Source organism: Miniopterus natalensis, chromosome 2, assembly GCF_054644295.1.
Source record: "Miniopterus natalensis isolate mMinNat1 chromosome 2, mMinNat1.hap1, whole genome shotgun sequence".
NCBI classification, from domain to species: Eukaryota; Metazoa; Chordata; class Mammalia; order Chiroptera; family Miniopteridae; genus Miniopterus; species Miniopterus natalensis.
Genome location: NC_142082.1, coordinates 162928442 through 162953181, shown reverse-complemented (window position 1 = coordinate 162953181; position 24740 = coordinate 162928442). Strand labels below are relative to the sequence as shown.

At 39.6% G+C, this 24740-nt stretch overlaps 1 protein-coding gene across 1 annotated transcript in view; it reads right to left on the bottom strand.

Moving 5' to 3' along the window:
* GUCY2C (guanylate cyclase 2C) overlaps positions 1–24740 on the bottom strand; it is a 65582-nt gene that overhangs the window by 18827 nt on the left and 22015 nt on the right. Inside the window, exons 9-19 of the mRNA XM_016197509.2 lie at positions 24061–24146; positions 21018–21129; positions 14201–14282; positions 13210–13315; positions 12243–12305; positions 11541–11612; positions 10985–11089; positions 6829–6915; positions 5088–5220; positions 2941–3078; positions 2049–2137 (exon numbers count right to left, since the gene is read on the bottom strand). Of these exons, the coding sequence (XP_016052995.2) occupies positions 2049–2137; positions 2941–3078; positions 5088–5220; positions 6829–6915; positions 10985–11089; positions 11541–11612; positions 12243–12305; positions 13210–13315; positions 14201–14282; positions 21018–21129; positions 24061–24146 (1073 nt within the window). The remainder of the gene's footprint in view (positions 1–2048; positions 2138–2940; positions 3079–5087; positions 5221–6828; positions 6916–10984; positions 11090–11540; positions 11613–12242; positions 12306–13209; positions 13316–14200; positions 14283–21017; positions 21130–24060; positions 24147–24740) is intronic.

The window sequence follows — 24740 nt, the reverse complement described above, 5'->3', positions numbered from 1 at the left end:
GAGGCACTTCGCAGCATTTTTTAACCGTGGCTAACAGCAGAATTGCCTGGGGAGAGTTTACAAAACTTCTTTTGCCCAGTCCCCACCCTAAGAGATTCTGATTTAATTGGTTTGTGAAGTAGTTTCAGGGCTCTCAGATTTAGCAAGTAAAAATATAGGATACCTAGTTAAATTTGAATTTCAGATAAACAATAAATAATTTCTTTAGCATAAGTATGTCCCAAATGTTGCATGGGCAAAAGACAAAAAAATATATAATTATTATTTTTACATATTAATATATACTAATTATACTAAATAATGTAATTATATATAATAATTATATATAATAATACAGTATCATAATTATATATAATGTACAATTATAACTATATTATAATAATATAATAATTACATAATATAATTATTATGACACGTGTTATATATTATTATTACATGTACATAAGAGAAGTGAGGAAGGGGAGGTTCAGAGGAAGAAGGAGACATGAGGAAGCCCATGGAAATATCTCTCATTTATTACCACTGTTTTGCAGCTTTTGTTGGATCAAAAAGCATGGTGAAAACCACTTGCTTTATATAAAGTTCATTCTTCACTTTGACCAAAAATAGCATCACAAAGGTGAATAGTCGCAGTCCCTGCCCCTGTTCTTTGCCTCAGCCCGTCTGGATGCTGGTGTCGCCGCCGGCTACCTGTATTCACCACGAGGTGGTGCCCCTGCGTCGCACACGGTCTGCTGCGGCCCTGGGCCCGGGCACCGCCGCCCACCGCCGGGCTGATGCGCCCCCGAGGCGCTCTGGGGGCGCTGCCAAGGCACCTAATTTCCAGCCTGTGTTCTATTGGAACCAGCTACTAGATAGGAAATCTTTTCTGATTTCCAGTTCCAGAGCCATCCAACTGCACCAGGGAATTGAGGAGGAAACGGTTTTGAGCAACATGTGGATAAACTCAGGCTAGAAAGGAGGGTTGAGCTGGGATCTGCCGGGGTGTGGGGAGGAGCTCCAGGATCCAGAAAGGTGGGGGGAGGGAGAGAGTAAGACCAGGATAGGAGCAGCTCTGTTTCCGAACCTTGGGGCTACAACCTGCCTCCAATGTTGGAAGAGAGGAGAGGAGAGAGAGGCAAACGCGGCCCCAGCCCAGCGAGGCTGGCCGGACACCTCCCCTGAAGGGTGATTATGACTCGAAGGAAATGTTTTTATCTTTATCCCACAAGGAACAAACAAAAGGTGTTTGTTTTTTTAAGGCCATAGAAACTTTTAAAACACTTCATTTACTATCTTTGGGGATTATAAAAGCTCAGATAAAATTCTAAAAAAAAATTAGAATCTTTCTCCATAGGCTTTAAAAGCCTTTGTGAGGGATTAAAAAATGAAACAAATGCAGAGAGTAAAGCTCGATTTCCTTCAGTGAAAGGTAAAAGGAGTGAAAGTCCACTTCCCTACTGCTTGCTGATGCTGGCACGCTTCCTTTTCAGTCACTAGGTAGTATTTGTAAGCCTGGTCAGTGTATCACCTGGACATCTGCTCTTAGCTCCTAGGAATTGAGAATGGGATGTGTGCTTAGGGAGCCTGCTCTTTCCTGAGTTGGGAGAGGTGGAAACCGACAAGGGCAGGGTGGCTCCTAAAGATATGTCTGTGTCCTAACCCCTGGAACCTGTGGATGTGACCTTATTTGGAAAAAGGGTCTTTGCGAGTGTGATTAAATTAAGAATCTTGAGATGGGGAGATTATTCTGGATTATCTCGGTGGGCCCACATGTAGTCACATGTGTCCTTATATAGGAGGGAGGTGGAGGGAAATTAGAAGAGGAGAGGAGGGAAGGATGTGACTACCATCAAGTCAGAGATTGGAGTGTTTGGGCCACAAGCCAAGGAATGTCAGCCAGCAGAAGCCTCTGGAAGGAGCAAGGAATGCATTCTCCCCTAGACCTTTAGAGGGAGCATGATCTTGCTGATAATTTATTTCAGACTCTGGCCTTGAGCAAATAAATTTCTGTTGTTTCAATCTATGAAGTTTGTGGTAATTTGTTACAGTGGCCCAAAGAAACTCACTTCCAGCTCTTTCTCCTCGGCTGTTTCCAGGAACAGATCTGGGCGGAAGGGCTTCACTCCGTTGGAACTCTCCACTCTGAAAATCTTCTCTGATGGGAAGAGAGTAATTCAAATTACAAGAAAGAATGCAACATGCAGAAATGCTAGTGGCAGTCAGATTCTGAATGGGTTTCACCCACACCGGATGGTGCCCAGCGAGAGTGCTGCAGAGCCCAGGCCAGCACTCAGTAGACATATGCTGCAGGAATGGATGAGCCACCAGGTTAAGGGGTCTCATACCCACTTATACCCAGGAGGCTACTTCACCTTAAGGCGACTAACCCTATAAAACTCAACTCAGATACCATTGCCTTCAGGGGGCTTCCTCTGACCAGGACTCTAGCCTGCAATCCCGACATCCCTTAGTCACCCCTCCCCTCAGGCAGTTAAGAGCTGGCATAGTAAGTGCTCAGCAAGTGAGGACTGAATGAATGGAATGGAACTTTGAAACACTACCCCCAAGAGGCCCCAAGAGGACGTGTCACAAAAATTAGATATTAGTAAGAACTAAAATATGCATGTTGTCCCACTTGAGTGATCTAGTTCAGGTATTAAATAGACATATGACTGTTTGAATCAGAAGGAAAGAGGGAAATTATAAGGGAAGATTCTTTAAGAAACAATAATACTGGCAGTAGTGACACCTGGCAGTGGTGTACTGTCTTACGCTTTTCAGAACACTAACATTCATTCATCTAATCCTTCCAAACCCCTGTGAAATGTGAAGTGCAGATATGCCATTGCTTTTGCAGCTGAGGGACAGAGATGTGGCTACACAGATTAGGGTCTCTGTCGGCCCAGAATGCAGGTTGGCCGGCTACCAGAGGGGGCAGATGAAGGGGTCAGATCTTACCATTCTGGTCCCGGCAGCTCTGAGTGTAGAAGGTTTCCCTCCGCATGATGATCTCCTGCGCGATGATCCCGTAGCTGTACACGTCCCCTTTCTGAGAGATGCTGGCTTGGCGGAGGTGCTCCGGGGCTGTCCACAGGTCTGGGCATTCAGCATGGGGATTGTAAAGTTAAGGGGGTGAGCGGCCCACAGTCCCCAACCTGCTTCTGTCCTTTAAGTCCCTACACCATGCACCCTGAATATGAGTGGCCTTGAGTTTGTATGGTTCCAGGCTTTTGAGGAGTTCGTGCTAATAATGGTAGGGTAAAACACACACTCACCTTTAAAGCTGACTATGTAATGCCAGGATTTGGGTGAGGTCATACGGCAGTGTCTTCCCTAACACTGCTAGGAGCATAGTCCTGAATACCCTCCAGGTCCACCTAGAATAGCACCTGGTGTACAGGAAGTGCTCATAAAGATTTGTGGGATGAATGCACTAGAATATGAGAGGCTGAGAGGATTTAACAGCTTATGGGACATATGGCATAAACTAGGAAAGCCTTTGTAAATATTAAAAATATGTTATATTACATAGATGTTTTTATATTACATAAAATATATATTTTATATTAAAAATATGTTTTTACTAAAAAATATAAAGACAGCAGATTCAAACAGAGATTATGACTGATATTTTCCAGATGTGACATACTGACAGCCTCCAAGTCAGTTATTGCCCATAGGTGTGTTTTCTTTGGTTCCTTCACTATTATTTAAAACACAATTTACTCTCATGTTACTGCTGTGCCTGCTCCTCCCTAATGCTTCCCATCTAGTCCACTCCACACACGTGAAGTGGTTCTGTGTTCTGTGTTTGGCTCCTACAGACACTTGGGTTTTGGACCCTATCACATATCTCATTTAGTAATAACAGGGCATACAGTTGTTCTCCAAAACCCCTTGAAGTTTTTCCAGGACCACCCAACTCCTTGTTAATTTTCTGAGATTTGTATCTTTGGCAGTTTCAATGAAAAAAATTTATAGGTTCGTGTTGTTGGGTACAGTGATAGGTTTATGATAAGGCATATTTTCTTCATGTGGTTTTCCATCCAAATGTTCATCCCCTTTTTGAATTTATGTTTTGTGACTCTATGTGACTTGTGATTCATGTGAATTGGCTCTAATGGTTTGGGGTCATAGGAAAGGTAGGTACATCTATTTATGCTAAAATCCAGGTGACCTACAGCATAGACAGGTAGGTGTACTTGAGGATAGGATTTGACCTGTAGTTCATCTGATTTTCTGTCCTGGTGAGTCATCTAGTGAGAGAGATTTGTTCTACTACATGATGAACCATGCTTGGCACACAGTAGGTCTTCAACAAGCACTTACTGGGTTGAGTCTAATGTCTAGCATGCTTGATGTGACTAAGAAATTAGGGGCAAAATTGTAATTTTTTTCTATTAAGGAAAAGCTAAAGGATTGAAATTAGAATTAGAAGTAGAATTTACTGTTTGAATCTAGGTGGTATTTTGAATCATATATTTCTGAGTCCATAACCCTGAGTTATAGTAAAGAGTGGGTTAATGTTCAACATAAAAACTCTTTATACTTTACAAATCATTTTTCTTTGTGTTACTTTTTTGACCCTTATCACAATCTTAAAAGAGAGAAGAATATATTTTACTGATAAGAGGTTTTTTCTTATCATTATCACAGATAAATAAATGATGTCTAGAATTTGGAAATGGGTCTTCTGCCTTGCACTCTATCTACTTGGGCAAATCTCTTCACCTCTCTGAACCTTTATTCTGTCTTATAAAGAAAGCAGGTTACACCAGATGATTTTAAAGTCTCTTACTACTCTAATTGTCTCTATTTTTTTCACCCACAAGCTAACTTCCACAAGCTAACTTCTCCATGTTTCTCACTGATATCAAGGGACTTGAATGAAGGAAATCCACAGAGGAAATTTATCCAGCCCAAGAAACACTTGTGGAAACTGGAAAGGGTGAGGTGCTGGAGAACAAGCCAGCTGTTGCCTCTCGTGGCTCCATGTATTCATTTTCTGATCAGTATCACTCTTTCCTGAGAGGATTATGTGGGCTTGTGAAAAAATAAACAAATAAAAAGACCAGTGGGAAACAGGTTAAAATTTCATTACAGACCTTTTCTTGGAGGTAAAATGGAATTGCAGCCAAAATCAGTGATCTTCACCACCATCCTACTGTCCACCACACAGTTGGTGGATTTCAGACGACCATGGACTTCCGTCTTATTGGAGTGCAGATATGACATCCCCTGCAATTTTCAGACGACAAGAAGACAAAGAGATAAGATACTCTGCATCTGCCTGATTGTTTTAAAGAAATGACATTTTGAAGTCATTCCAGCATGCAGACAGAATCGCACTATCAGATTTTAAACTTAGTTCCATTAATTTTACTTTAAAAATATTAAGGGCCTAATGTTTACCTAAGCTCTATATCCAGTTTTAAAATCTATTTAGGCAACACAGTAAAAGGCAATTGTCTAAAGACGTGATTGAGTAGTTATATATAAATATAAAGCAAAGGGTTGATCCTTTTTTCTTTTAAGTTTTTTTAAAAATCCTCACCCGAGGATATGTTCCCATTGATTCTAGAGAAAGAGGAAAGGAGAGCACACGAGAGAAACATTGATATGAGAGAGAAACAGTTGATGCCTCCTGTATGCAGCCTGACTGGGATCGAACCCACAACCTGGGTATGCGCCCTGACTGGGATTTGAACTCACAACCTTCCAGTGTATGGGACAACTCTCCAATCAACTGAGCCACATTAGTTAGGTCAATCCTATTTTCTTAAAGTGTTTTCACTTACCATTTATTTGGTCTGTGACCTTGGGCATGTCTGGTTCTCTGCTACCTCAATGAAAAAATACGCATAATAAGACCTTGCTATTCTGAAGGAAGGGGCTAGGCTAAATTTTAGTCCCTAAAATTTAAGGGGTTTCATTCTATTTTGAAAGGGGAAGCCTGCTTTTCTCTGGTGTGCTTCCCTCTGCTGGCTGGAGGTGTCATTGGAGACACTGGCTTTCAGCCTGGATCACAGGAGTTATGTGGCAAATAGTGTATCACATAACATTTTGCAAACTGATTCTGATCCTATGTGGAGGGAGATTTAAGACGGTATCAAAGAGCTCACTCTTGGGACTAACTTTTCTTCATTCTCGAACAAGGCCCTGGTTACTGGTATTCCCAAGTCTGGGAATATACATGTCCAGATTTATTTATTTAAAAAGACATCTTTTTAAATCCTCACTGAGGATATGTTTTTATTTATTTAGGAAAGAGAGGAAGGGAGAGAGAGAGAAACACTGATGTGAAAGAGAAACATCGATCGGCTGCCTCCCACACCCGCCCGACTGGGATCGAACTCAAAACCTAGGTATGTGCCCTGATTGGGAATCGAACCCACAACCTTCTGGTGTACAGGAGGACACTCCAATCAACTGAGCCACCCAGCCAGGGCTATGTCCAAATTTATTACTGCCTCACGCAACATGGTTGCCTGTCCTTAATATTTTCTCTTATAAAGCTGCAAATTCAATTGTTTTCCCTGCAGCTTTATATGATTTTGATTTCCATCAAGTCTATGAAAATGTGTGCCTTAAACAGAGTAGAAAGAATATAGTAACAGAAGGATAGGAACCAAAATATATTGAACACTTACTTGTATCAGGGCTTATACAAAGCACATGCATTATTTTATAAAATACTCAACAACCCTATGACATAAGTACTACTTTTATTTTATTTTATCATTTTACAGATGAAGAAGCCAGTGCACAGAGAATCTGAACAGCTTGCTTGATCTGTTTTCCTGTATTTAATTTTCTAGATGTCTTTTGTGCTTGTAGATCCCTTACCTTAGCAATGTCATACAAGACAGAGATCTTAAATTCCCAGTCCATGAATGTACCGTCAGGGTAGGAAATTGTGTCATTTAAAACTTCCTGAACAGGAGAAAAAGGAAAAGCACAAGATGAGTTGTCGCAAGGAGGGATATTGTGGAGCGACTATTACAGACAAACAACAATCTTCTAATCATGAGGTCTTGGGCTCAGAGAACAAATTGGAACTCTGTTGTCCTAGATTTCTTGAACATATACAAGGAGGGGAAAAGCAGGTTTACAGTTATGAGTACACAAAACACAGAGTTTATTCTTGTATTATTATTTATTAATTATTGTATTATTTTCCATATGAACAACTGTAAACCTACCTTTGCTCCACCCCGTATTTATTTTCTTTCTTACTTAAGAAACATTAGGTGGCTTTCATGATAAGGACATGAGCAGGGGATACCCATAGCATCCTAAATCCTGGTTCTTCCACCTGACAGGAAGGATTGAGCAGATGAGCAGACGCCTGCGTGAGGATTGGGCTGATGAGCCTGAGTGACAAGTCACTGGGCTGCAGGGCCTGTGTCATCAAAATTACACAAGCGTTTTTAAACAAGGAATTGTTAGGAAACTCATTCAGTAGGCTTATGTTTTCTCTTGCATGAACAATGACAGCCATTGGCTTTATAGCTCTAAGGTGTTTTTTGTTGTTGTTGCTTTTATGTTTACTAAATTCTCTGCCCATAAGACAGAGTTTCTGGATTTTGTGTGAATTGTATGACCTAGAATTTTGAACTCACTATTTTAACATGGTGAAGGTTCTAGGAAGATGATTGTTCTGAGCTAATACCAATTCTTCATAGGAAACTCTAAGGACCTAACAATAGTTTCTTGTTTGGGGAAAAAGTGCAATTTGACCTTTAGTTTTAACTCAGGCACTGTGCCAATAATTTTCAGCGACGGGTCCAAAGCCATAATTCCTTTCAGATAAGGCTGGCTGGGCTGTAGGTACCAGGCCAAGTTAAGGGAGGCGAGTTATGCACAGACACACTCTAGAGTAATTCTTTCCCTTAGCAACTGACATGTTTTATATTTTGTTTATTATCTCTTCACCTCGTGAACATGCGATAATTTTAAACTCTGTGATGATTTTTGTTCACTGCTGTCTCTGCGACATCTCGTTCGGTGTCTGGCTTGGAATAAATATTTTGTAATAAATATTTTGTAATAAATATTTGTTGCATGAATGAATCAATTGTTCCTAAACAAGGTTAGCTGAGGTTATCGTATATTTATAAGATGGAGAGCAGATTGTCTTTACCCCATCTAGGGAGAAACTTTCTTATTTGTGTCTCCACAAAAGTAGGTTCTGATGGGATTTGCCGTGGTTGGAGCCTAAAGGGATGACACAGGGAAGGGGCTGCCATTTGCCTTCGCACAGCCTTTGCTTTGAGGCTCATGGTAGGAAAGGGGGTTTCCTGGAGAAGCTTCTGTTGTCTGAGCTCAAGGTGAGTAAGCAATGTCAGCAGGGGGCCCAGGGCCACTCAGATAACTGACGTTTCCTGCCTGAAGGTAGAGCCAAAAATACTGTGGGTATGACATTTACATGTTCACTAAGCAGTTTAGGGGGAAAAAGACTCTGTGAAACTCTTTAACCAGGCTTTGTTAACTGGTATTCTAAAATTGCTGTCTTATTAAAATTAAATGAGCCCGGCAGGGCGTGGCTCAGCTGTTGAGCATCGACCTAGGATCCAGGTGATCGAGGTTGGATTCCTGGTCAGCGCACATGCCCGGGTTGCGGGCTCCGTCCCCAGTAGGGGGCGTGCAGGAGGCAGCCGATCAATGACTCTCTCATCATTGATGTTTCTATCTCTCTCTCTCCCCCTCCCCTCCTCTCTCTGAAATCAATAAAGATATGTTTTTTTTTTAAAAAAAAATGAATCAGAGTATGGTATAGCCCTCATATAATTGTTATCATTAGAAATGTTTTATTTAAATGATATATTTTTAATTTAAATGATCATTTTCAGCATCGGTTAAAATGATCATATGGTCTTATTCCTATGACATTTTTTCCTGTGACCTTTTGATATGATGCATTGGAGTAATATGTTTTCCATTCATAGAATTAACCATATCTGATTGTACTATGCTCCTTATAGACAACTGGCTTAGAGTTACTAGTATTCTATTTATAATTTTTCATCAATATTCCTAAGTATAGTCTTTAATCATATTTTATTATTTATGCTAGCTTTGTTGAATGTTAAATGAATTTAAATGTTCATATTTTTTCTTAACTTTAGAACAGTATTTATATAGAAACACAGAATTATTCATTGAAGTTTAGAATTAAGCCAAAGCTGGCCTTTGTAATGGAAATTACAATTTCTCCTATTGTTATTGGCCTACTTAAATTTTTGCTTTTTGAGTAAAATTTTCATGATTATATTGCATCTAAAACTTTTTCCTTTTTAGGGATTTTATAATTAATAGTCTTGAAGTATTTTTTCATAATTGAAAGCATCTTTTTAATAACTTTATTTTTTATTCCCATTTTTTTGGTTTGTTTTAAGTTTTAATTAGAAGTCTGAGAGGCTTGTATCTTTTATAGCTTTTTAAAAAATAAACAACTCATAAGTGCATTTAAAAATTTTACAGCCTGGCCGGGCGTGGCTCAGCAGTTGAGCGCCGACCTAGGATCCAGGTGATCAGGGTTCGATTCCTGGTCAGGGCACATGCCCGGATTGCGGGCTTGATCAATGACTCTCTCATCATTGATGTTTTTATCTCTCTCTCTCCCTCTCCTTTCCTCTCTCTGAAATCCATAAAGATATATTTAAAAAAAAAAAAGAAAAAGAAAAAAAAATTATACCTATTTTATAATGATTGAATTTTGAAAGTTCTTTGCCTTAGGCCATAGATATTCTTCTAAATTTTGTGTTGAATATGTAGATTATTTTATTTTTTTAAAAAAAGAGCGAGTAGCATTTAGGGCTATGATGGTTTTCTATAAAGATAGATTTGAATTTATGCCATACATTTTGAAAATGACTATTCTTGTTTTTATTATTATTTTTTGGTGGAAGCTTATTAAAAAATTAAAAATTTCTAAGGGGTTTGTTTAAATTTTAAAAATTATTTTAAAATGTTACTGAATTATGAATATTTGGACCTCTTTGAAGCTGGTGCTGTCCCCAATCTTAGGCGTTTGGCTTTGTTATGGGGGAGGATATTGAAGTTATGAAGAGATACTGGGTCTGAAAATAGTCCAAAGGCAGGATGAGCACACATCCTAGTTTGCTTGAGGTCAGTTACAGTTTATGCCTGCTATTCCAACAATTACGGTAGTTCCCCTCCCCTCCAAAAACTTACTCTCAAAGTATCCTGATAAATTATATGGTCACCTACCCAAAGGTGTCTAAAAACCTAAAAGCCCTCAAAACACATGCCCAGAATCTGCTCGAGGTGGTTCAATTATTTCAATGCTCCTTGAAGCAACTGTCCTCGATTCCTTCCTTCTCCTACCCTTTTCCCATTCAGTCCTGTTTCTGCTTCACACCTGATTGTGTTCCTTGTACATGATTGTTTTTGTGTATGCCTCCCCTTCTGAACTATTTGATGATTTGATATTCCTACTGGACGCTTGGCTCTTTCCAAGAACCTGACTTAGTTCTGTCGTACTCTCTCACTCTGCTTTGAACTTGCTCAGCCCTGAGTACCTGAGCCCATTAGGCAACACCTGGGCCATCCTCATTCCCTCACAAAGGAAAGGATGGTAGGAATTTATGCAGTAGCCCAACCAGAACTTATGAACAAGTTTCCCAATGTTTATTTGGTGCTATCATAACAACTACCCATTTTTCTTTTAATGCAAATCAAGTAAATATGCAAATAAAGTAAAATTAATTTAGAGGTAATTGGTCACTTTTCCACATCAGCTCTGTTTTCTCAAGCCTACACTCTTGAATATTATTTTTGTATTATTATTTTTGTAAAGATATAATAAGACTGATTGACAAAATCTGAGTGATCTAGTTTGGTAACACATGGACCCCACCACCTTTTCCTGATACGTCTCTGATATTATTTCACTGGGTGAACATCTAAAACTTCTATGAGATCTTTTTTTCCATGTGGTTGACTAGTTAGGAAACTGGAAATGATCACGGTTCCTTACCCGGAGGGATCCCCTCTCGCAGTATTCGATCACCCCAAAGATCATGGTATCAAGCTTCACTGTGCCGTAGAATTTGGTTAGGTTGTAATAGTCGATCTGAAGCAACTAAAATAACATGTTTATTTACAAAGCAAGTCAGCCAGAAAGGAGCACCCAGTAAAAATGAATATGCTAATAAAACAAGCGTTTTAGATCTTTGGGCAAACTATTTGGAATGTCAGTACATTTTTTATCACACATTGCAGTGCATCTTACTACACAGTCTGCCTTTTGTCAGCAAGGGGACTTGAAGATAAACCTTTGACTACTCTCAATATCGGGACCATTCTCTAGGACATGCTAGTAGATTTCCAACATGTTTTACACCATCAAACATCACTTTCCAACAGCTGTTGGTAGAATTTTCAACAGGAAGAAGCATAGTCGCCCATTTCTTGGCCCGAGGGCTTCTCTGTCAGCATCTCCCCAAATGCCTTGCTTCCCCGGGACCTCAGTGCTTAGGGAAAACTCAGTGAAGCTATTTCTCACTTACGGGTTTCAAGCAAGGGACACATACCTTGTTCAAGTCTATCTTCTGCTTCTCAGTGAAATTGCCATCATTGTGCTTGAGATCCTTTAGAATCACTCTCTGCAAAGATCAATGACATTAAGAAGATAATGTTATAGCATGACTATTTATACGCGTATTAGAATATTTTGTGTGTGTGTTTATCTTCCCGCTGTGCTGTGAGCTCTTGAGGGCAGCGACAGTGTTTAGCTGATGCCTATGTCCCTGGGATGCGGGAGGCTCGGGTTGGAATGTTCCTTTAAGAATGACTAAACGAAAAGGAAGGAAGGGAGGCTGGAAGGGGAAAGGGCAGGCAGGCAGGCAGGAAGCAGGGAGGCAGGAAAGAAAGAAGGAACAACCCCCCATGTGGAATTGTCATATTCCTACTGAATGAGCCAAAAAATCTATATAAATACTAGGGTTGCCCAGACTGCTCTGAATCTCTTTCATTTTTTCCCTTTGCTTCCTACACTCCACCTATGTTAAAAATTCTGTGTTTTTAAATTTTCCCAGGACTGTGAGTTTCCCAGGACCCTTGAAGCAGAGCCCTGCCCAGCCCTGTGAAAGGCTCCAAGGACAGCGGGTGGGAGCAGCCGGGCACCCACCCCTCCTTGCACAGCCAGCACTAGAAGCGGGCAGTGAAGAGTCAGAAGGCCCACAACACACCCCTCACTGAGAGCTCAGAAAGGCGTGCGGGGGCACTATAGTCACCTTTTTGTCGTATTTGCACTGTCGTAGTCTCTGAATTGTATCTCGTCTCCTGTCATCATCGATCTGGCACAAGAAAAGGCTAATTATTCCAGAAGCTTCCGATCTTTTTCCATCCACTGTCACTCAAAGACTGAGAGGCTCTGCCAGGTGAGCTGTACCTGTCCGCTCAGCATGCTGGGCAGGCTCCCAGAAAAAGTGCTGCAGTTGACCTGTGCTTCTCTCTCACAACTTGCCTTTCCTCTCCAGCAATAGCTTCTTTCTTGGCATCTACCGCTCTCATGCTTACCTCTGGGCTTTCCTCCCTTCCTCTTAGAGCCGCGCTGGCCCTCTTTCTTTTTCTGGTCTAGGTCAACCAGGGGTTTTCTTGTCTCCTTCTTCCTCTGCCCCCTCCTACTGGGAATCATCGCCTGTCGCTACAGGCAGTTGCTCTTAGGGGAAGAGGTTGTGCATTGGAGTTGCAAATTCATGCCTAAAGGCCCAAGTAGCAGTGCAGGCGAGGATACTGGGCCAGGTGCCTGAGGGGGCAGCCCCATCAGCTCTGGGTGCAGCCTAGAGTTGCCAGATCATCTGAATTGTCAGAAGGAGCTCGTCACCTGCATTTTAATAAGCCATTCCAAGATTTTTATATTTGGCAATTAATTTTAAATATTGACACACACACACACATCCCTGCAGGACAGACATGGCCCTTGGTCTACCAGACTTCTGGTGTAAAGGCAGAAGAAAGGTTGAGAACTCTTGCACTCTCAATCTGATTCCATAAAAACCTGTGATCTATTATAATATTGGTTAAAATGTACCTCTTAGGGACATTTTAAAGTGAGTGAAATAACGTATAAGTTTCGGATCCTGAAACAAATGATCTCTGCTTGGCGCATTTTCTCCCCTGCTCCCAATGCCTTGTCAAATGCCTGGCAAGTTGTGCCAGCTCTGGACAGAATCCTTCGAAAGGCCAGGGGCGCCTTACCTTCAGGCTGACATGGTTGGTCTCGTTGGTCTCCAGGGGAATGATGTTTTCACAAGGAATGTGGGACCATTTTTTCTGACGACGTTTGTATTCTTTTTTATATTTCCTGTGAAAGGAATAGAACCAGCCAATAGGTTTTCATTAACATTCGTGCCGTTTGGCTTTGGAACACTGGGAGAAATTGAAAACCCTGATGTTCTCAGGTAGATGCGTGGCGGGTGAGGCCAGCCCAATTATAGCTCTGTGATCTCCAACCAGGTGTGTGCCGGCCACTACTGAACTTGTAAGGATTTCTGGTGGCCTTTTATATTTTTTCTTCCTCCTTTTTGTTTCACTTTCTTGGGTCCTTCACTAATACAGACCTTCACTACAATAAAGAAGATGAACTGATGACATGAAAAGAGTGAGGGGGGAAAAGGAGAGAAAAAACTTTTAAACTGATAACCTTGAAAGACAAAAACATTCCTTTTTAAACCACCAGAGAATATACCAGCTTCCTAAAAAAGCCAGTTCCTCTTATGCATCTGTGCCTTTTAAAACATATGCAGGAAGAAAATACAAAAGCCCAGAGAAATTGTAACAACATGCACCCCAACATTCAAAATGTCAAAGTTTTCTCAGGTAGTGTGGATAAAATAGAATCCTTGGGTTGTAGGCGTATTGCCAGGCTGCTTCCCAAAGTAACCTCCCATCATGAGAATTCCTGTTTCCTCCGCATTTTTTGGACTGTTACGATGTATGTGAAATGGCGTTTAATTGCTGCTTTGCACTTTATTTTCTTGATCACTGAAGAGATTATCTTTTCAAATATTCTCTAGCTGTTTTATAGATTATATAGAATTATATAGAATTGTCCATTAATAATTTTGCCTGTTTTTTTCCATTGAATTGTCTTTTTCTTATTAACTTATGTGAGTTCCTTATACAGTCTGCATAACAAATCCATGGTCCTGTTGTGTGATGAATGCACAGGAGAGGGGATGGTAGGTACCTCAGCACCAGGAGAGCAATCAGCAGGAGCAGGATCACTGTTCCCGTGAGGGTGAAGACTGCAATCATCAGGATTTGAGGTCCTGCCACAGAAAAGACAGTGAAAAATGCATTAGGAGGGATCACGGAAAACAGAATAAAAGCATTTCAAAGATTCTACTTGTATAATGTAACTTGGGGAGGGGCAAAGGGAGAGCCCTTTAAAAAGTATTCATCCTTTAGTCATCTCTGCATTGATAATACAGGTCCTGTGTCCTTGCTCTCTGAAGAAAGCTGTCTGGAATGTGCCCTGGGGAAGGGGTTTAATTTCAGCTCTCCGTATAGTCTATCTCGTTTCTTTCTCATAGGAATCGCCAAATATTATAAGACATAAAATAGCTTTCAGTTTTTCCGATTCGCCATCTGCAGTGGAGTCTCTGCCAAGAGGCAGATTTTCCTGAAAACCTTACGGGGAAGACCACCGCTCCTGAGACTGAACCCCTGGATGCAACAGAAAATGTAAAGGTCAAGATCCAGGATAAGGCAGGAATTCCTCCTGATCAGCAAAGCCTGATGTTTGCTGGCAAGCAACTGGAAGACGGCCGTATTTTGACGACAGCATTCAAAAGGAGCCCGCTTTTCGCCTTGTGCTGGGGCTTCGTGCTGGTGCTAAGACAAGGAAGAAGTCTTACAGCACTCCCAAGAAAAAGAAGCGGGAGAGGAAGAAGGCCAAGCGCTGTCCTGAAGTGCTGCAGAGACCATGGCAAAGTCAGCCCCTTCCCGGGAGTGCCCTTCAGGCGAGTGTGGGGGTGGAGTTTTTATGGCCAGCCCTGTGACAGACATGACTGTGGCAAATGTTGTCTGACCTATTGCTTCGAACCCAGAAGACTGGTGTGGTGGAGGCCTGGGGCGGGGAGTGGGTGCGGGGTGGAAGGGGTCAATGGTGAAAAAGGGGACATCTGTAATATTTTGGACAATAATAATAATAATAAAACACAAGGAAAAACAAATGAGCAAACCAGAAGACAAGCAATTGTATATGGGTCAATAAAGGACAGGAATTAATATTTAATTGCTGGGAAAAAAAAGTTTCCAGCACACAAATAATTTTGGTGGTGGAAGTCTACCTGGTGTCCTTGAAAGCAATATACCTAAGGAGAATTTGAAGTGGAAGACAGTGACAAGCATTTTTTATTTATTTATTTATTTTTATTTTTTAATATATCTTTACTGATTTCAGAGAGAAGAAGGGAGAGGGAGAGAGATAGAAACATCAATGATGAGAGAGTCATTGATCGGCTGCCTCCTGCACGCCCCTGACTGGGGATCGAGCCCGCAACCCAGGCATGTGCCCTGACGGGGAATCGAACCCCGATCGCCTGGATCCTAGGTCCACGCTCAACTGCTGAGCCACGCCAACAAGCATTTTTTAATACAGAGCACAAACAGAAGAAAAGTAAGCCGGGGCTGGAAGAGGAAGTGAGAGCGTTGCCTGCTGGTCCTTTCCAAGCTCTCCTAGGTCATTGCAGGGAGTCCGTGCAGAATGCCGAGCTGCGTAGATGGGGTGATGTGAGGGGCTCGCAGAAGAGTAAGTGGAGCCCAGGGCAACGTGGGTACAACTCAAAGCAACACTGAAGCGGAATCTGAGCATGCAGAGGAATAAGTCAGATGGAGAAAGACAGCAACAATTATAAACTACAGGAAACCTGTGGTTCATTGAAGCCCCGATGGGTCTCTATTCGACTAAGAAGTTAGTGGGTGGAAGACAAAAAAACCGGAACGGATTACCAGGCAACAGACAAGAGTGTGTAAGAAGCTGCAAGGTAACAGCAATGTGCTGAAGGAGACAGGCTTCTTCTCACAGCAAAAAGAAGAGACCCAATCAGAAATTCTAGGGGAAAATGTTTAAGGAAGACATAGTCTAAAAATGAACCAAAGTAAAATTTGGCCAGATTTTGAGAATTTGTAATTTTTTTTTAAAAGTTCATTTTTTTTTGGTATGTGTGGCACAAAGGGGAGACACTGGAGCTATATAGAAAGAAATGATATCGTGGCATGCTATTTAGCTTCATGTAAATAATAATAATAATGAAAGTATTATCAACTTATAGATAAATGACAGAGGGCTTCATTGTGATTACCAAATAAATATCAGCCCTGACAAATTAAAGTAAAATACAGGAGAATCTGGGAGCTGAGAAGGAGGTAGAAGAAAAAATAGGGACACTAATGTCTTCATCTTACGAAGTTGGGACACAAGAACTTTTATATATAGTTGATAGAACAACACTAGAAGCTCATGCATATTAATTAAAATTATAAGGATACCCAATAAACATATTGACAAAAATTTCTGCTAAGGTGAAATTTTTTTAAAAAGATTTTTAATTGATTTTTAGAGAGAGAGAAAAAGGGAGATGGAGAGAGAGAAACTGATGAGAGAGGGAAACATAGATCAGCTGCCTCCTGGACACCCCCTACTGGAGATGCAGCCTGCAACCGAGGGAATGTGTCCTGACCAGCAATGAAGCCAGCAACCTTTCCGTGCATAGGATCATGCCCCACCAACTGAGCCAAACTGGCCAGGGCTAAGGGTGAAACTTTTAACAGTGAAAATGTGAGCTCTCGATTTCTAGTCTCATCAGGGCAGAGATAAATTAGTAGGTTGAAGTTGGATTTGTATTCTGGGCACATCTGACTTGGTGAATTCTGTTTATTACTATTACACCACTTCCATCACCACCACCACCATTGTTAAAACCATCATTCTCATGCCCCAGCCAGAAAACAAAAGTGAGTATGAGATGTACACCTGAGACTAATACAATATTGCATGTCAACTGTAACTGAAAAACAAAAATTATTTAAAAAATACCATTGCACACTATTACAGATTAAGATTTGATTATCTTAAAATAAATTTCCATGCTTATGTTTATTTTCAAAAAGCGAGTATGAGAAATACAATTAACCGGGACAGGGGATTCTACTCATCCGTCTACTAAAATTTAACATTACACATCCCCTAGAGCATGAGCTGGAAGGCATATGGGGGACTCCCATCCTCTGGGTCCTCAGTCCACCTTAATCCCTATCTGCTTCTCACAGTGTGAATATTTCATTGCACTAAATAGAACTATAAGATTTAAATGCACTACATACAAATTAAAATAGTATTTTAAATTTTATTTAAAAACTGGAAAAATAAAATATATTCTTAGCCATTTTAAAGTTTGTTTAAAAATTTATTTTTCAGTTACAGTTGACATAAAGTATTGTATTAGTGTCAGGTGTGCAACAGTGATTAGACATTTATATAACTTATGAAGTAATCACCCAGATAAGTCTAGAACCCATCTGACATCATACATAGTTATTAAAATATTATTGCCTATATTCCCTATGCTGTACTTTACATCTCCATGACTATTTTTATAATTGGCAATTTGTAAGTTTTCATTCAACATACTTTTTAGTTTTGCTTGTTGGATAAGTCAGAGCACATTAGCTCTAAGGCTAAGCTTCTGCTGCCTTCTGGTGGCTACTAAGGTTATCACATTTTATTTAACCGGATCACAATGAATATAGATTGAGTTTAAAACCCCAAGGTCATAGGAAATGATAGTTGGAAAGAACCTTGGGATTTGTTAAATCTCCTGATTTAACAAAGGAAAGTATTTATACTTAGAGAAGTAAATTGGCTTAAATTAACACTGTATAGATTATGCTGACTAGAAACATATATATAGTTATCTCCCTTCCTTCCTTCCTTCCTTCCTTCCTTCCTTCCTTCCTTCCTTCCTTCCTTCCTTCCTTCCTCCCTCCCTCCCTCCCTCCCTCCCTCCCTTCTTTTCTTCCCAAGGCATTGTGTTGGGGCAAGGAGATATAAATAGAGAATGGACCTTACACATATAGTGTGTGGTATAAAAAGATGTGTAAACAAGTAAGTGTGATATAAGTATTATGCTAGAAGTCTGGTAGGATAACGGCAAGATCAATACTCTCCTGAGGTGCTAAGCAAAAGCTTAGGAAAGGTGAAATTCACGTTAAATATAAAGGATGAGTGGCTGTTTTCCAGTTGTATTGGGCAGTGATAACTTCTGGTCAGAGGGTAAAGCACCAGTAAGGACACAGGGGCATGAGGTTGCAATACCCTTTCTTTAAGGAAGTAGGAGGAAGTTGAAGAGAGTGAGGAATGGATTTCAGGTAAAATGAAAAATAAAGCTGGAGATGCAGAAAGATCATGGAAATTTTGTGCGGTAAGTCATTTGGACTTTATTCGGTAGGTACAGTGGAGCTCCCAATTGAAGTGTTGGCAACAGTGCAGAAACATGGCTGGATTCCTGCGGCCACTCCGGTGGTGGTGGCTGGATGGAAGGTGGGCAGGAGGCAGGACTGAAGCAGGAGGCAGATGCTGAAGGCCTGGACGAGAGCAGAAACCTAATCTGTGCTGTCGGTTGCTGTGTCCCAGGTGCTTAGAACATTGCCTGGCACTATGTAAAACTTTGTTGAATGAATGAAAAGACAGTGAGGCTGTAATTTCCAGAATAAACGTCGTCACAGTTGGCAGTAACCAGGCAGGAATGTTTTATTTGCATACTATTTGAAAGATTGAGTTTCTTTATTTGTAAAGTTTAAAACTAAATGTAGTGGCCCTGGCTGGTGTGGCTCAGTTGGTTGGAGTGTTGTCCCGTGTACAGAGAGGTTGCAGGTTTGATTACCAGTCAGGGCACATGCCTGGTTTGCAGGTTCTGTCCCAGGGGCGCATATGAGAGGCAACCAATAGATGTTTCTCTCTCACATCGATGTTTCTCTCTCTCTCCCTCTCTCCCTTCCTTTCTCTAAAATCAGTAAACATATCCTTGGGGAGGATTAAAGAAATAAATAAAACTAAATGTAGTAACAGCTAAGTAATGAAAAGCTCTGGGTAACTGAGTTTTCATTTCCTTTCTAGTTAACTGAGGATGAAGTGAAGTTGCCCAGGATGATGCAATGTCCCAGTCCTATAGATTATAAATATTCAACGCTCTCTTAGGTAAATCAGAGCTCTCTTAAAAATTACTTTTTGAGAAGTTCAACACAGACCTTCCATTCAATAACCCAAACATCTAAAACCTCTTAAAGAAGTGTATTAAAAATCCAAACCTAACACTGCCACCGAGAGTTATAGTTAAGGAGAAAGAATAATTTTAACTCAGAAAGTTACAAAAGGAAGAAGTAGAAAGTTGCTGAAGCCTGTGAGAAGAGAGAGATATTTCAGAAGTCAAGTTTGGTTTAAAACCTAGGAAGCTTGAAGACAGTTCTAGAGAAAATTAAAAAACAACAAAAAATCTTGCTAAAGAAATCAACTTTAAAAATCAGTAACAATAAATCTAAAGTCAGCTCAGGATTACTTATTGTGTAGAAGGGTGGGGTCCCCACTTCCCACCTTCCTCTTTGCTTTAGTCACCTGCTCAAGCCCATTGAATAAAAACACAGGGATCATTTTGAACCGGATTTGACCCACGGAGCTCAAGAGGACTAGAAATGTAGTCATTACAGCTTCAGCACAAGCAAACTCATGAAACCAGAATTGTTCTCTTTATGTCAGATCAACTTTTCAGAGTCTCTGGTGGTAGAGTAAGGCTGGGGTAGAAGTATTTCTGGTTTAAAATTTTTAATATTTAAAAAAGTGGTAAATTGATATAGAGTCATTATGGAAAATTAAGAAAAATATAAAAGCAAGAGAAATCTTCTAGGATCCTTTCACTCAGAGGTTAACATTTTACCATATTTATTTACACTCTTATTTCTATAAACTGTTCTACAAAGTTACAATCTCATTAACTAAAAAGCTGTATTTTCCTATTACTTTATATTGTAAAGTTTCCCATGCCATTTAAAATTCTTTGTAACTTGGGGTGGTGACCACATAATACAGGGTACAGATGATGAATAGTAGAATTGTGCACCTGAAATCCATATAATTTTGTTAACCAGTATCATCTCAATAAATTAAAAAAATTTTTTTTGGTAAATAATAATTTTTAATTGGTTGCGTGATGCTCCATTTACACATATATAATTATATATATAATTATATATCATAATCTTGTTAATAATTGTATTAATGTTATTTCCACTTTTCTTCCTTTTTGCATCTTTGGGTATACATATTTGTCCAAATTTAAACTTTTTTTTCTAAAAATAGATTAGTAACATGGAATTACTATTAATTGGCCAACTCCATCAAGGACAGACTGTCCTGAGACTTTTTTGCCCAGGACCCACCTGGCTGGTCCTGTCCGGGGCAGACCAATGTTATGCAGCTGCACTGAAACTTGCACGGGTGAAGGCCTGGTCATGTTAGGGCTTTCCAGAACATGAGACTTCATCTTAAGTAGGTGAGTAACCATCATTATAACCCAATATGTGTCCTATGAGGGAATGGGGGAGACTTTGGAGACCATGCTCAGCCTGATGACATCAAGTATTCGTTGCTGAAATATGCATTCTCTGAGTTTACTGCAGTAAAATATAAAGGGAGTAAGAATACCTTTGGTTTTCCCAATTGTCAAACCTAGTTTTCTACAGGATAATTTATGTCAAAGGGTGGGTAGACCTCATATTAAAAATAGGTATGCTAAGTTAGAATAGAGATATTTTTGGTGTTTGATCAGAACTGTAATATCATTCATTGTGCAGAGAAGTAAAGTCCACATTTATCAACCTGGCAAACATAATTCAGACAATAAGCAAAATGAAACAAAAGCACAGGCTTCTTACAAACACCATATAATTTACTCTCCTTATCAGAAGAAACAATTTTAAAAAAAGAAAATTCACTGAGGCTATCTTACCCTGGCCTGGAATATCATTAGGAAGCTTATGGTCCTTCCAGATGAATTTGGGGCTGTCATCCACTGTGGTAGTGATATTGTCATGGGTGTCATACCTCAAAAGAACATTGTACTGTGTCAGGATATGAAAAAGAAGGATAAACAGAAAAAGATTTTAGAACAACTTCTGATGAAATTGACCGTCCTGTCCGATGACATTTGACATTTATAGTAACAGTTCTCAGTGAAACAAGATAATGCTAACCAGCCGTGGGGGAGCTTATTAGGATTCATTTATTGCTTCACAGCATGAATGTGAATTTAAGCGCCATGTGGGTCAATTAGTTTTCTGTTTTTTGTTTGTTTATTGTTTTAATAGCCATACACTATGTCTACCCAATACAGGTTCTTTGGGTCTTTCAAGAACTGGTTCAAGCCTTTCATTTTACAAATATTAAAATAGAGGCCAAGACTAACAGACATATGAAAAGATGCTCAATGTTAATAAACATCAGAGAAATGCAAATAAAACCACAATGACCTATCACCTCACACCTGTCAGAATGGCTGCCATCAATAAATCAACAAACAACAAGTGCTGGCAAGAATGTGGAGAAAAAGAAACCCTGGTGCACTGTTGGTGGGGTTGCAGATTGGTGCAGCCACTATGGAAAACAGTATGGGGGCTTCTCAAAAATTTAAAAATGGAACTGCCATTTGACTCAGTGATTCCATTTTTTGGTATATATTTGAAGAAACCCAAAACACTAATTCAAAAGAATATATGCACCCCTATGTTCAATGCAGCATTATTTACAAAAGTCAAGGTATGGAAACAACCCAAGTGCCCATCAATAGAAAACTGAATAAAAAAGCTGTGGTACATATATACAATGGAATATTACTTGGCCATAAAAAAGAATGAAATCTTACCATTTGCAACAGAATGGATGGACCTAAAGGGTATTATGCTCAGTGAAATAAGTCAGTCAGAGGTGGGCAAATACCATATGATTTCACTTATAGAGAGAACAAACTGATGGTTGCCAGAGGGGAGTGGGTTTGGGGGACTAGGTGAAAAAGGTAAAGGGATTAAGAAGTAGAAACTTGTAGTCACAAGAGTCCCAAGTATAGCATGGGGAATATAGTCAATAATATTGTAATAACTGTGTATGGTGCCAGGTGGGTACTTGAAATATGGGGGTGATCACTTCGTAAAATATATGATTGTCTAACCACTATGTTGTACACCTGAAACTAATACAAAAGAATATGAATATAAACTGTCATTGAAAGTAAAACTTAAAGTATTTATATAATAAAATAGAAGCTAAGAGAAATTAAATGGCTAGCTCCAAGTTACCTGAGAAGTGAAGCACCAATGTTTTCCACAATATTAAGTTATTATTGAAAACGATTTCTTGAAAAAATGTACCACAGCTGAAATCAATGATCTATTTTGATATATGTCAAGGGGCTCTGAAATACTTTATTTCTTAAGTCCTGTCAATTACAAAATTTTTGAATCTCTTTTTTTCCTCTAATGTGCTTTCTTGTACAAGGCACTAGGTTTTTAAGACAAAAGGCTTCTTTTCAAGTAATCTGACAATGCAAATATTAATGTATCCTTAAATTACTGCTACCCACGTTGAATCAGCTTTTAACAGACATCTAAAAAATAACCATCTTTCTAAATTCATCATTCCCTCAAAATACTCTGGACACAAGTTTTACGTCCTCAAAAATATACTCTTAACTTGACAGCAGAATCTAAAATTGCATGTATTGAGGGTAGGAAATATCCTGTACATTAGGGTATGGTACAGTGAATCTCTACGGAGACCTACCCTGAATATAGAATAATATACCTATAGCGCTATGTTTTGAAAATTTATCCCTGGTTTCCCCACATACACGTATTACAAAGCACAATTGGTGGCATTAGATTATTGAAATATTCAATATATTTGCCTTCAGAGAGAAGTGCACAGAACAACATATTTTTATTTTGAAGAGCAGTCATGAGGCTGACATAGGCTCTTACACTCATCCCAAGTGCAACTAACTTAGAGGGGAGAGTAGTTATCTTTGTTGTTACTACTAGTAACTGAAGCATGGAGAGGATCTTATTTTAAGGTATTACCAGTGAATGTATGCTAAATATAGCATTATATTAAAGGTCCAATATTGTAACTGAAAACTTTACATTATGTTTCTGAAATGCTGCCCCCAAATTTCTAGTTTAACTTTCTTTTCTCTAGCTATCCACATTTTCCAATACTGATATCTTTTACAAAGCTGGATCAATATATATGTTCCTAAGAATGACATGATGCTCACACTGGAAAATTACATGAGAATGAATAACTCTTTCTTTTGGAGTCCTAGTTATTTAAGGACCCACCCTCTTAAGTACAAAAGCTTTCTACTGACCATTTGGGTGGCTACAACAGTGTCTTTAATAGTTTCAGGTGGGTGCTACTTTGGGTGACATAAAAACAGGTGCTTTGTTTTTAAATGCTGATCAGCCATCAGCTATGTGCCAGATAAGAATCTAAGCACTGGAGACATGTAGAGGTAAAATCCACTCCTTGTCTTTAAAGAACCTACTAAGTTGGAGAGAAGACATACATAATGTGAATAAAAGCATAGCATTATTGGGCTGTTAATATGTGCCAGAGGGATTGCACAGTGATTTTCAAGAGAGTTCAGATGGAGAGAACAGGAAATGTTTTACTGAAATTTTTAGTTGTGGAAATGAATAAATTCTTACAAGAGCACTGTCACCCTCTCGTTGGTATCCGATCAATAGTCTGGTCTTTATGTCAATGTATTCTGGGTGGTATGCTTTTATATAGTAAATAGAGTGAATAAAAAGTTCCATAGGTCAAAATGCTTAAGGAATGCTGCCCCAAGTGGAGCATAATTGTGAATCGGATATAAACCAACTTCCAGAAGTTACGTTTACATACTTCTCTAATTCCTTCACTATTACTCGCCTCTCAAGTTATCCCTCCTCAGCCAATCACTTGAACCCAAGTTCTTGATAAGAAGTCAGACATACTTTGTTGGTCTCCGTGGAGGTATATAGAAGCACCATAGTACTGTCGATATCCCCATAGATGTCCAAAGTCACAGGACCTGCATACCCTAGAGCAAAATCAGAAAGAGTTAGAGGCATTTGTTAACTTACTGACTGAAAGACCAGTTGGATCCTGACAATATAAAATAGGTTCAAACTGCTTTATTTCACTGAAAAATTGTTGACCTAAATGATCTAATCTGAGGGCATCGGGATTGGTTTTTGGCCCTGAGATCTCTGAATAGTATTTTTATGAGAGACGTTATTTAGTTAGAAGGAAAAATCTTTTTCATCGCATTTAGGGTGGCACTAAGTGTAATAGATTCCTCCTGATTATTAGTGAGAAGTTTTTGCTAAGAATATTTACTAGACTAGTATCACAGTGTGTAGGTCACTGCACAATCTAACTTAGATTCTAAAAAGATCAAAATTCCCTCACTATCACTTGCTGGTTGAAGACACTGAGAAAATTAAGTTCTCTGTGTCTTAGTTTCTCATCTATGAAATAATAGCAGTACAACAAAGTTATGAAATGGCTGTTTAGGTAAAAATATGATCAAATATCATCAGTTTCATATGGTTTAACATAATAGCTAATATTTATTTTGCATCTACTATGCCAGGCTCTGTGCTAAGTGGTTTATATGCATTTATCATTTTGC